Here is a 14185-nt window from a genome sequence, read left to right on the forward strand (position 1 = left end):
TATCCTTCCAAGAACCTTGTCACCAACCTAGATACTTTGCCTCTTCCTTTGTTCCCCCTTTCTCACACTACTTTCCTTGGCTCCTTCTAGAGAACTCGATCTCTATCCTTCTTATTGCTTCTCTTCAACTTTCCCTAGAGAATCTCGGTCTCTAGGTCTTTTCTGGCTTCCCCTAGGGAGACTCGGTCTCTAGGTCTCTACTTTGACCTCCTAGAAGGTTCCTTCTCTTGCTGCCCAGACTTCGTACTACCCCAAAAGATGTCGCTGTCCCAGAAGAAACCCTAATCTTTTATTTCCTAGAAGAAACCCTAATTTTGTATTTCCTAGAAGAATACTATTTCTTTCTTCATACTTCTCTTTCTCTTCCTTCTTCGTATTGCTGCTACTCTTCCTTCTTTCACACTTCTTCTTGTCTCAAGTGAGTCGAGTTCTTGTCTTCAAATGGAAGATGAGTTAGGCTATATATACACCTCCTTCACTGCCCTTTAGGCCGACTTGATAGCTTGAATTAGGCCGACTTGATCTAGCAGCTTCCTCATCATTTGTATGCTGAGCTAAAGAGGTTTGGTGACAAGTTCTTCGAGGATATTTTACATAGATAATATTGACCTTTTCCCAAGTGTAACATGACTTCATTTACATGACAATGACTCTTACATTTTATGACTAGATGACAAATAAATCCTAAAGACTCTCAATTGGAGGCTTGACTCAAAAACAAAATCCTTGCTCATGAAAACCATGAAGCAATTTAATAAAATAATTTCATTTTTCTTTATTTACAGCTCACGACATAAAACCATATTTACATGTCATTATTAAGACTGAACCTAGTTACACTTTTCAACATATTTGTGGGCTACAATGAAAATTCAAAGGCACATAGAATTTATGTGCCTGGTCAAAGAGACGTGGAAATAAGCTATGATGTCACCTTCGATGAAGACACTGCACTTGGGAAAACCAGAGATTTCCCCATTCCAAGAAAAGATAATCATGATGATGATGTTGTAGAAAAAACAGGATAAACCTCTGACAGATGAACCTATGCCCGATGTTGAAGGCCCAATGCATCCCATTGATCCACCTCCTGGTGATCCCTCTACCTCAAGGAAAAGACCTTTGTGGCTCAAAGATACTTTCGAAGATATTGAAAGACATATTGCTCCAAGAGGGACATGTTACGAAAGTAAGAAGCTGAATAGGTATCAAGGGTACTTAGCTGCTATGAGTACTATTGTTCAAACTGAGCCATGTACATTTGAAGAAGCCGTAAAGCAACAAGTTTTGAAGGATGCGATGACTGAAGAGTGAATTTATCATGAAAAAGGATGCCTGGGATGTGGTGCTTAGACCGAAGCACAAGTCCGTAGTCACCTCAAAATGGCTATACAAAATCAAACATTGAGCAAATGGGAGGTCAAGTTTATTGTTCAAGGATTCTCTTAAAAGGAAGGAGTGGACTTTGACGATATATTTGCACCGGTTGCTCAATATACAACTATCCGATCTATTATTGCTCTTGCTGCCATTCAAGGATGGAGCCTACATCAAATGGACATCAAGACTGATTTCTTAAATGGCTCACCTAAGGAGGAGGTCTACTTGGAACAACCTTAGGGGTTCGAAGTACATGATCGAAGGACACACGTATGCAAGATGAAGAAAGCCCTCCTGGGTTGAAGCAAGCCCCTAGGGCTTGGTATGAGAGGATTGATAGCTATCTTATGACACTGGACTTTACGAGGAGCGATGTTGATCCTAATCTATAATTCAAGGTTCAAAAGGACATGCCTCTCATCTTGTTCCTTTATGTAGATGATCTCGTTCTGACAGGTGCAGACCCTCTCATTTATCAATGCAAGAGGGAGTTGGCTTCGAAGTTCGAGATGAAGGACCTAGCACTGATGCACTACTTCCTAGGCCTGGAGGTCTGGCAAAAGGCAGGTGAGATTTTCCTTTCTCAAGGAAAATGCATTGTGAAGCTGCTTGAGAGATGTGGAATGGTGGATTGCAAGTTTGTGTCTACTCCGATGGAACTCAACTTCAAGAAGCTATGTGGAAGTGTTGCTGGGCCCGAATTGACAAGCACTTCTGAATATAGACAACTTGTTGGTGCCTTGATGTTCTTGGTAAACTCTCGTCCGGACATATGCTTTGCTGTGAATACATTGAGTCAATTTATGGTCGAGCCTCATGAATCATCACACATAGTGGATTGCTGCTAAGAAACTCTTGATATATCTCCGTGGCACAATCAACTATGGACTCAGATACATTGTCGAGAATTTGAGGCTACATGGACATATTGATGTTGATTGGGTTGATAGTGTGGTGGATTGAAAGAGCACATTAGGATGTGTTGCTTCTCATTAGGTTCTGCTTCAATTTCATGGATGAGCATGAAGCAAAAATAGATTGCTTTAAGCACCGCTAAGGCCAAATACATTGCAGCTAGTATGGCGTGTTGTGAAGCTATTTGGTTGAGGAAGCTCTTCAGTGAGCTATTTGAGCAAGTGCTGGATATCGCCGTGATCTTTTGCGACAACGAGAGTGGGATTCGCCTGTCAGAGAATCCCGTTTTCCACTACCGCTCCAAGCGCATTGATATCAGGTACCACTTTATCCGGGATATGGTACAACGGGGAGTAATAAGGCTCCAACACATTAGAGGTGATGAGCAGGTCACAAACATCCTCACGAAGCCCTTAGGGAAGGTCGAATTCTTAGCCTTCTGAGGGAGACATAGAGTCGTGGAAAGACCCTCCCATGAGGGTCCTGCTTGAGTTGGACATTGAGCTTTGGGAGCTCCTGGGGGCTTGGGGTACTTCCTGGAGCTATGAGTGATCATAGTGTGAGTGGTTCACCTTCCCCTATTGGTGCACTATGTAAAGGGTGAGTGGTTCACCTTCCCCTATGATTGTTATATGTATAGGATAAGTGGTTCACCTTCTCCTGCTGATGCCCCAACATACATCCTACCCATGTAATCCGGGACTCTTGGGAAGTACCTCTCATTTGGCCAATGAGTTGGGAAAAGTGATTAGGGACCATAGCAATACCAATGGACGCATTGTGCACTGTCGTACTCTCTATGACTAGGACGCATGGTGTTCAACAACTTGATCTGGGATCAAGTCTGATTGAGCTTCGAGGTTTGGACTGACTTTTGTTAGTGGAGAGTGGTAAGGCCTTGTGACTCACTTGATCAATTCTTCTTCATTATTCATATCAGTGTTCAATAGAGCAGAGATGAGATGAGATACAAAGATGGTACACGACGACCAAATGGCATGATGATCGATGATGATGGATGGATTGGCAGGTGGAATTCTCCCTAGTTGGGAGGGAGTGTTAAAAGTGCAAACTAGCGCCAAATTCCACCTTGGGACAACTCATTTGAAGAAGATGATGATTGCATTAAATTCCTCCTTTTGAGAGGACCAAAATTGATATAAAAATCATCCAATTTGGACAAGCAGAAGTGTGTTTTTGAATTTATGCCCACACATGTGCAAATTGTTTAGGTCGACCACATCATCATGCAGGCTCATGAAGCCCAATGGACGTGACTATGCACGCTCAATGACTTGTATAAATACAAGTGCCCTCTCATCTCATTTGGCATCGTCATCATCCACGATCTTGGGTCTATGTTAGAATCTTAAAATCTTTGATACTACCTTAGTATTGATGATTTACAATGTTTATAATTTCATTGCAATGATGTATTTATCATTTATGATTTATCTTTATGCACATAGTGAATTTAAAATTTTATATATATATATATATGTATATATATATATATATCATTGTTATCCCCAACTTGTCATCCCCTAGAAAATTTGGGGGTGTGCTCTAGCCGTACCGAAAACTTGTCCCTCTGTCCTCAAAGGCAGTGTAACATAGGAAATTAGACTAGGAATTCTTAACCCCACCTCCCTATCCTTATTGGGCGCCTTCCTCTTCCCATTGCTTTGAGCAATAAGCTCCTGATCATAAAATTTGGGGTTCAAGGCACGTGGTAAATTGCAGTGTTGATAATATCGGTATCGGGAAAATATCGGCGAGGGTCCGGAAAATATCTTATCGGAAATATCGGCGAAAATATCGGCAAAATATCGGCAAATATCGGCAAGCATAAAAAATGCATAATATATTCATTTTTTTTCAGATTTCTAAACATATAAAGCAATAACAACATGAACTAAACACATTGGCACATAAATATGAAGAAAACACTGATATATATGATGTCAAATAGAAATGATACATCAAACTTCAAAGGCGATACCAAATCCTGCTGATCCCTGATAGTGATAAATTGATAATTGTCCAATCAAGGACTCAAACAAAAAAGCAATAACAACATGAAATAAAGTTTAAACACATTGGCACATAAATATGAAGAAAACACTGATATATATGATGTCAAATAGAAATGATATATCAAAGGCGATACCAAATCGTGCTAATCCCTGATAATTGTCCATTCAAGGACTCAAATGTGGAGAACCAATACAAAATAACATCACATATAATAATAAAAGTATCTCATCATCATGAGTTACATGTAGCATAACAAATAAAACTAGCAGCTATCTATCTACTGCCCTCTCCCCCTTTTACGGGAAAACATGATGGGCTGTTTGTCAGGCCTGCCCCTAGTAGTAGAAGGCCCCGACACTGCCTCTGCACCTAATGTCAAATAATGAGTGATAGGCATGGAGCTATGCTCTCCTATATCTATAGCAGATGGTGTTGATGCTGATGCTCCCGCAGTGTCCTCCTCCAGCTCCTCCTGCTCCTCCTCTAAGTGCTGCTGCTCCTCTGACTCCGAGTCCTCCTCTTGCTGCCCCTGCTCTAATGGATCATTTGCCACTGGCTCCTCCAACCATGAAGGTGACTCCTCCAATATGGGCTCCTGAGACTCCACCCTCCACGGAGACAATACATCAATATTGTCTAAGGAAATGGCATCTGGATCCACTGGTGATTCTATTTGCCTCACTCGAAGTCGGATGTTGTAATGCACATACACCAAATCGTTGAGGCGTGCGAACTCCAACCTGTAAGAGTGTCAAAAAAAGTAATGAGTCTTGACTCTTGACTCTTGAGTCTTGACACTTGAAGGTCATAAATTAAAAATTAAAAATTACAATAAGTGTAATTGCTCAACTGAAGGCTTGAGTTCAAAGTTATACCTGTTGCGCTTTTTGGCGTGTATTTTCTCAAATACACTCCAATTGCGCTCACACCCTGAAGAGCTACATGTTTGACTCAAGATTCGTATAGCCAAATTTTGCAAATTTGGTACCCTTGCACCATAGCTTCGCCACCAAAGATCTACAACAAAATAATGAAATAAAAAATTCAAAAACTTAAAAGTTAAAACATAATTAAATTCAAATTTATAATTTCTAATGAGTGATGACTTGTCACTTACGTGGCATGAAGAGGGCCCTTTCCTTAATGGCATCATCAAAGCCAAATAGGCCAACACAATCCTGATAATTATGTATCTCGCGGCTGATTTTGCGACGAAGCTCAGAATCAGGTACCATCCTCTCAATACAGGAATGGAGCCCTTCAATCACCTCGCCATCAAAACGAAAATTGCATTTGTATGCAAATGCAGGGTTGAGGAAGAGTGCTGCTGCATGAATGGGTCGATGAAGCATCCCTGTCCACCGACTATCGATCACATCCCATAACATCATCTGCCTATTAAGGCCAGCAGAACCCTTTTCTGCATAATAGGAACGAATGGCCTCCTTGGCCCTATCCATGCCCTCATACAAATAAGGCATTGCAGGCTTCTCTCCATCCACCAATCTAAGAACCTTTACTATAGGTTCGCTAACTGCACATGCTTCTTCTACTCCACGCCAAAATGTCTCAGAGTACACCATTTTTTCAATGGCTTTCCCATCAGGTCTCCTGCTGTATCTACAACCACGCCAATCATTAGACACAAACATTTGCTTCAACTCGTACTGACATCGAAGCAAAGACTGAAGAGTAATAAAGGTTGTGGCAAAACGTGTGATGGCAGGACGCCGCAACTCCTTGTTTCCTGTGAACCTCCTCATAAGGCTAAGAACAATAGCATGGTTATAAATAAACTTGGGGATGCTCCTAGCCATATCAACTGCCTCCTTGATGAAGGAGAGTTTCCCCATATCCTCAAGCAACAAATCAAGACAATGCGCTGCACATGGAGTCCAGAACAATGTGGGATGCCTCTCCATAAGCATTCTGCCGGCAGACACATAATTAGCTGCATTGTCTGTTACGACTTGCACCACATTCTGCACACCAATCTCCTGAATGAACCCATCTAACAACTCACATATCGTTGCTGCATCTTTGATATGTTCTGATGCATCCAACGATTTAATAAACATGGTACCTTTAGGACAATGTACCAAGAAATTTAGAAGGGTCCTACCCTTCCTATCTGTCCAACCATCAGACATCACTGTGCATCCAGTGACTTCCCATGTCTGTTTCAACTCCGCCAATCTAGAGTTGATGTCCTCTTTTTCTGCTTGAAGAATTGGCCCCCGCAACTCCTCATATGTGGCACTTTTGTACCCTGGGCCCACAACAGCAATAGCATCACACATTGGTTGCCAAAATGGATTGGTTTTTGTGATGCTGAGAGGTAAGTCGCTCCAATAAATACACCTCCCCATGACTCTATCTGCTTCTTCCTTCTCCTTTTTTTTGACAAGCGATTTTATGCCAGGTTGTGCTCCAGCTCCTGTTCGTGGAACAAAAAATGATGACCTCGCATTCACACTAGCATGTGATGGTGTGCCAGTTGTGGAGCCCCTCCCACTAGCGCCAGTAGGGCCACTACCCTGAACATCAAAATCATGAGAAGATATCCCAAAGGATCTACCTGCACGTTCAGCTTTGTTTCTTTCCGCCTCTTCCTTCTTTCTGTCCTTTTCTTCAATTGCCTCAAGAGCTTTTCGTATAAGCTCCGGACTAGAAACTCTACAAATGCCAACATCATGTCCAGGGAGTCTAGCAAGATGGTATTTCAGTCGTGTAACCCCACCTGTCATCTTGTCCCCACACAATTTGCATGAAAGATATGCACGATTTGTCCCACCATCAGGGATCCCATACTCCCAAAATGGGTCCAAGTTTTTTGGCATATTTGTATTTTGTAGTGGGCTCCGGCTAACTCAAAAGGAAACCTACAGCACCAAAAAAAATTTAGAATTAGTAACTTAATAAGTTATTAAGCAATATATAACCCTTGTTTTTTTAATATATAAAATTTAAATTTATAAAATTCTGAAGAAAAGCTCAGATCGAACTACCCAGAAGAAATGTCAAGCATAAAATCAAAATTCTGGGCAATTCTGTGAATAAAACACTGCAGACCTGGGCCCATAGACTGAAGTTCTCAAGGGAATCGAACGGGCTATTGACACTTATCGAAAGATGGACTGCTGTTTTTTGAATTTTCTGACCAAAATAAAATAACATCTTTAAAAAATTAGCCAATGATGTGGCTAAGTTAATGTTTACAATGTACATTGTCTCACAGGTCTGAGCTCTAAAAGGTCTTCACTGAATTTGGTAATTAACAATTTAACACAGGTCCAAATTTTTCTACAAATGCTACAGGTCTATAATTCCAAATTTTTCTACAAATGCTACAGGTCTATAATTCCAAATTGCTACTAATTAATGGCAGCATGACAGCAGTAATCTTGATTCTTGACATAGTGACCTGATGACTGTAATGATAGTTGTTGTGACATGACAGTGACATAGAATTAGGCTTGCACTCCATTACAGTGGTGACACAATGATTCTCATTAACACAGTGACAATCTTACTCCTTCTACTATATCTCTGTGGTAACTTGACACACATCTCAAAAGCTCTCTATTTCAGTATAAACAATGTGAAGGATCGCTTGACTGCAGCTCATGACTTGTTCTTACAATGGCTCTGGTTTGCATCTTTAATGGTGTCACTATACTCTGCATTATACTGTGGCATTGGGTTCGATAACATGTGGTGGCATAGTCTCATATGGCAGTGACAAAGACCCTTTTATATGATGACCTTAACTCTACAGTGAATATACATTGGGCTGTGGTTTGTAGCAGTGATGAAAACATTACTGCTAAGACATTACAAAGTGACGAAAACATTACAAAGTGATGATGATACCGAGCCACTGAGTAGCAGTGAATATACATTGGGCTGTGGTCGGTATCCAACGTGGCTTAATGATAAAATTTGTGGCACACTATAATATATATATTCGATGATAACATATATGAATACAGCACCTTTGCACAGTTGCAGGCTGCAGCGTTGCGTTGACGGTGAAGAGTCAAGACTCAAGACGTCGGGACTGTGACCTTTGGCACCGGGTAAACCCTCCTTCGCAGCACCGGTTCCGTCTCTCTCCAGCTCGCACGAAAACAATACAAAGTGACGGGAAAAGCAAAACAATATTACCATTTTATAACCCGGGTCCCGAATCATTAAAGTTTTAAACTAACCCGCGATATTTGCAGTCGTGGCGCGATATTTATGAAAATATCGCCGCAATTTCGGAAATCTCGCGAGAATTTCAAAACACGCAAAAATCGCGCTATTTTCCAGCCGAAATCTCGTTTTCGCCAAAATCGCGCGATATTTACGAATATCGCCGAAATATCGGCGATATTATCATCACTGGTAAATTGTGCAATGGAGTGTTGAAATTGTTCCACCTATCAACAATGATTTTCTTTACCAAATCAACAAAATGATCATCAACAAATAAACGCTGTTGAGACTCCTGTGAAATGATTTCCATAGTTTTCCCAACCATGGCATCCATGGCATCATATACCTCTCCTAAGAAAGGTTGGTCCGTGTTAGCATTTTGAAGAAGCTCAAGTGCAGGGGTTGTGAAATTTACAATAAATGAACTTTACATAAATCTATCTTGCTCCACCACTCCTCATCAAGGCACAATCTACGCACCATATATCCCCACTTCGAATATACCGTCTCCACTCAGCCTAGAGTTGACTCATCACCATAGAAACTAATGGTTACATAACCCCAACAAGGCGTCACAACATTAGGAAGTTTGAGGCATATCTTGTCTCAACAACTTTTAACAACTCCAATTTGGAGTACTCTCAAAATATTGCTTGAGATTGGTGGTGGCTGTTGATGAATTTAATGATCTCCCTTTCTTCCCCTGTGATTTCATTTATCCATGGAACTTCATTGTCGATCTCCTCTAAGGTCAGCCAAATTATGGACAATGCAGGTTGTCGAAAAGATTTGATCATAACTCCCCTCAATAATTAAACCTGCAACTTTGCAAATCGATGCAATATTTGTGATAACTTGCACCACCCTGTTAGGTCCTATTTTTTCAATAGATTTTATTATAACATCAACAATGAACTGTGCATCTTATACCTCTCCTGAGTAGTCTTCCGCCTTTAAAAACATTGCTTTTTTTGGTGAAGTGGCAATGATCTTTATCAGTGGCATACGCCTTGTATCTGTCCATCCATCGGAGACTATGCTAACCCTAGAGCTACTCGAGGAAGAATGAATTGGTGGTAAGATATCCTCCACAAGCTCCTTCTCATTTTTGAGAAGCTGAGTTTTGACTATCTCATAGTTGGGCCCCTTCTACCTTGTGGGAGATTTGTTAATTGCCCTTATCATATCTTGCTAGTAAGGAGAGCGAACAACATTGAATGGGAGATCACATGCATAGATGCACTTAGCCACTCTAGAATCAACTTCTTCTCTCGCTTGCACATTCACCAGTTTAGCAATTTTGCTATCTTGAACTGAAGTGGATGCCCCTCTGGTATTTTTCGATGGTTGTTGTTCTTGTTGTTTAGTGACTCTCCTCTTCCTTGCTTCAACCACAATCCTTGGCTCAATGTTCGGTGGGGCTTGAGGAGTAACATGAGTAAGCTCTTCATGCCGTCTTTTAAGTCCATCGACCTCATCTATCTCTCTTTGACATGCCCTCTTCACCATTGGGTCTGTTGTTTTTGTGCAACCTGCAATCCCCTGTCCTCCTCCATGCAAAATATGTGCCTTCACTCTTGGGTAGGAGCCCTTGTACGAATTACTACAAAAATTACATCGCCATTCCCATGAGCCATCACTTGCACATCTTTGAAGCTTTTGAACATGCCTCCAAAGAGGATAATAGTCATCCCTCAGGTTGGACTGGGGCGCTGAACTTGCACCTTGGTTGGAAGCCATTGTTGCAAAAAAAAAAAAAATTTGTAAAGAAAAAAACGTTTTTTACATTTTCGGAAGTGTAAACCCTCGAAAAATAAAAGAAATAGTGGAAAAAAACTAGGGAAATGAATGCTTCTTACCCATTTTTTTTTTTTTAGCTGAAGCTACCACAAAATTCCACAAAAGACAAGAGAAAGATGGTTGTAGTTGAGCCAAAAACCAAGAATGCCATAGTTGGAAACTCCCCACTTTGAATCTGCTCGGGAAATCTCTTTCTCTTGCTGTTTAAATCTCCTTTGCTCATTGTTGAAAACACCGTCGCTGAAACCACTGCTCTCTTCCTCTTTTCTCCTTGCTAAAATTGCCCCTCTTTAAGTGAAATGACTTGCTCAATTCATGTGATGAAGGAATGAGGCGAGAGTCTTTTTATAACTTGCGAGAGCCATCTAGAAACAGGAAAAAAAGTCACTTTATGGTTGAAATGTGGTCATATGTCCTTGAAACACGTTTTAGGTCGCATTGGGCCACATTTTGGCCTCGTGAAACATGCCAATACGACCTGAAATGTGTTTCAAGGCCGTACCAAATGCATTTCAGCGTTTCAGTTTCATTTTTCCACTGAAACACCCTCTTGCCCAATGTTTCCTGCAACATAGAATCAAATCAAAGTGAGATATCCAAGACCCAAGACCAAGACCAAGATTGCCACAAAGACCCAAGTCAACCCTCCTCCAAGTCTCCTCCAATCAAGTCAAAGTCTATAAAAGTTAACATTGGTCAAAATTCAAATCTCTGAAATTTGGTCAACTCTTGAAATTTCAGCCTTTGAAATTTTAGGCCTGCAATGCCTTAGAAAAATTTGCACTTGTGAACATAGCTATGGTAGAAAATTCATTTTCACTCTCTTCTTTGACTTTTGTTGCCTTCTTCTTGTTTGGCATAGAAATTGATGTGTTGTGATCGATGGATGAATAACTCCTCAAATGGTTGAGTTGACTTGTATATATACATGTCTAGGAGGGTTGAATAGATGCCCCTAGGGCCGACTTGGTCTTGTGAAGACACTTTGAGTCAAAAATAAAATTTCTTTTCTTTTCTTACAAAAAATCCAAATGAGTCTTGACTCAATTACATTCCTTTTGACTCATTAAATATTCTTTTTGACTCAATTGACCCCATAAGCATGAAGAACATGCTTTGACTAAAAATAATATAATAATAAATATCAATGATATATTTGTATTTTATTATGAAGATCGACACTAGTTACATTTTCAATATATAGATCTTTTAACATTTTTAATGATATGATAAGAATTTGTAATTGAAACTGTATGATGACTCACCTCTTCACTCACAAAAGCATCAATTGGAGAAAATTCATTGTTGTCTTTGTCTCCCAAATGGCTAGCTCTTTATTTGATGTGGGCTTGGTAAGTGCGTTGTCCTCCTGTCCTTCATAGTTGCTTTTCCATAACTCATTAAAAATGAGAGTGTGTCTGATCTTTCTGGACTGTTCTTGCTAGTTCTCCTTGCTAGTCAAGCCCATGGCAACAATGGAGATGAGATAATGCATCTTACAAGAAGTCTTGAGTTGTGGCCTCAACACATGTTTTTACCTTGTAAAGACATGGTCCGTTGAATGGGAGTGACTAGGGTTGAATTGATAAGAGTATTCGAAGTGGAGATTTTATTACAAGTTACATATTGAAAAGTTTTGTGAAAATTTTGAATATTTTCACCAAATACTATTGAAACATTTGTTATCGGGGAATTGGTTCATTGTTGAGTTTAATTGAGTTTTGGCTTGTCCATTGGTTATTCGACTTGTAGATCAAGAATTTCAAAGCGATGAGGCCAATTACAAACCTTATATGATTTTGGTGGAATAGATGCGACCTTTAGACTTGGCACCTAAACCAAAGGAGTTTCACTCTTAGCAGTTTATATTAGCTGCCCCTTAGACCTGGCATTGGACCAGGTTCTCCACTGCTGGGATTCAACCTGACAACTGCCACTGTCTTGTTCAGTGTTGTCCTTCAAAAACTTTAAGTGAAATGACTTTGAACCCTCTAGGTCGGTAATTTTCAAACCAAGATATGCTCTCCCATGATGTTGTGTGAGGTTGCAACGGTCTTTAGTCAAAGGACTAAGATTTTAGTTTACACAGAATCACTTAATCTTCGTCACCTCATTGGTCTCTTGTCGACAGAGTGCAAGGTTTAGAACGTAACTGAAAGGGAGAGGGTGTTGGTGGGGTAAACTCAAAAACCAATGTAAAACTAGACCACGTGGAGAATGGAATGCAAACTAGATGCATCATTTGACACCAGTAATGCTTGACAACATTAACGAGGCTCAGGACTGTGCAAGCACTGAGCACCAAATGAAACATATGTAGATTTAGGTAGAGGGATTGCTAGATCTACCAATGGAAAATGAGCAGAGGAAACACTTTTGAAAATGAGGTAGAGAATCGTTTCGGTTACTCGGTAGAGGGACAAGCTTTTGATAGGCCAAACAATGAGCGGGGTAGAGATGGCAGAGGAGTTATCTTGAGTAGGGTAGAGGTGCCTGAATTTGGCTCTGATACCATGTTAGGCCAGATGAAGTAACTCAAAATTTCTCGATTAAACAAGCATATATATATACACACACAATAATGTTGTGAATTTTGGTTTCAACTTCCAAGGTCCGATGTCTTTTCCTATTCTAACAGTTCAGATTTCTCATCTTTACATATTTACAAAATATTCACAATTCCACCTAATCCCTAAGGATTAGATGTCTATCAATAGTTCAAACTTCATATGTATAGGACCATTTGTAGTTTTCTCATTCATTATCATCATGGTTAAGAACATGTGTTTCCTCATAGGAGGTCACATGTTCAAATCTAGAGAGGGGTAGCGTATGTACACTTCTGTAGAATTTGTCAATCAGATCGCTTTGTGGAGGGGGGTCCTTTGTCCCACAAACAAAGGGTCTCATACACAAATTCGGTGTCTGGCTTGGCCATGACCTTAAAATTAGATTTTTATTATTATTATAATATTAAATAGATTGTAGATGATAGATGGGAATGCCAGATGGAAAACATAAAATAGGGTAGAAGAATCTCATAGCTCATCCTCCTTGATCTTGTAATCAAAATCATTAGTATCACCATCACTAACACTGCTACCGTGCCCCCATCCCTCCTCCAGCATATCTAGTCAAACTGTTACATACACTGGTGCGAGATGACCCCTCAGGAACATAGCTACCATCAAAAGTGATTAGACTGTAGGATCGGTGTGTTAAAATCCAAGATCACCAATGCCTCAATGATTTTGCAACTGCATGCTCTGCATTCTACACTGTATGGTATATTTTTGGATTTCCTTGGTTGATGATGGGATCTTCCATCCTCATTTTCATTCTCACAGAGAGCTATGACCTTGCTTGATGGTGGTTTGTTTTATGTTCAAGTTTTGAAGTTGTACTCCTACCATACTCCTGACAGTCGTGGGTATTGCATACATGACAATGTTCTTTCTAATGTTTATTTTGCAGATAGTTTTAGGTTATATAATATATATACTATATGTTATATAATATATAATATATATACTATATATACTTTATGTTAAATAATTTTATAAATGTTATATTTTATTTTATATAATAGTTTAAGGCTATATATCTAATATGCTTTCATTTATCTTTATTGTAATGTATACTATATTATCTATGCATTTTTTTATTTTTTTGTAAGCTTGGTAGGACTCTCCGATTTTCATGTCCATTACACACCCTGCTACAGGGAAGGGTAGCCCAAGATTTGAACCCAAGACTTCCGGTTCAGTGAGACTTCATTTCCGCGGCCACTGCCACTTGAGCTACCCCATGCGGACATTATCTATGCATTTTTTTTTATATTATTAATAATTTT

At 39.9% G+C, this 14185-nt stretch overlaps 2 protein-coding genes across 3 annotated transcripts in view; one reads left to right on the top strand and one right to left on the bottom strand.

Moving 5' to 3' along the window:
• The window catches only part of LOC149178508 (MAP3K epsilon protein kinase 1-like), a 199982-nt gene that overhangs the window by 123058 nt on the left and 62739 nt on the right, over positions 1 to 14185 (top strand). The gene's annotated exons all lie outside the window — the stretch shown is intronic.
• Positions 4074 to 8436, bottom strand: LOC149178509 (uncharacterized). The gene is made up of 3 exons (XM_089420369.1): positions 5450 to 8436; positions 5208 to 5349; positions 4074 to 5072 (listed from the first exon to the last, which is right to left on the bottom strand). The coding sequence occupies exons 1-3, from the start codon at positions 7170 to 7172 to the stop codon at positions 4610 to 4612; spliced, it is 2328 nt and encodes a 775-aa protein (XP_089276495.1). The 5' UTR covers positions 7173 to 8436; the 3' UTR covers positions 4074 to 4609.

This window comes from Pinus tabuliformis, chromosome 4_1 (genome assembly GCF_031772625.1).
Source record: "Pinus tabuliformis cultivar Carrire ecotype Pingquan chromosome 4_1, CPIR1, whole genome shotgun sequence".
Lineage (NCBI taxonomy): Eukaryota > Viridiplantae > Streptophyta > Pinopsida > Pinales > Pinaceae > Pinus > Pinus tabuliformis.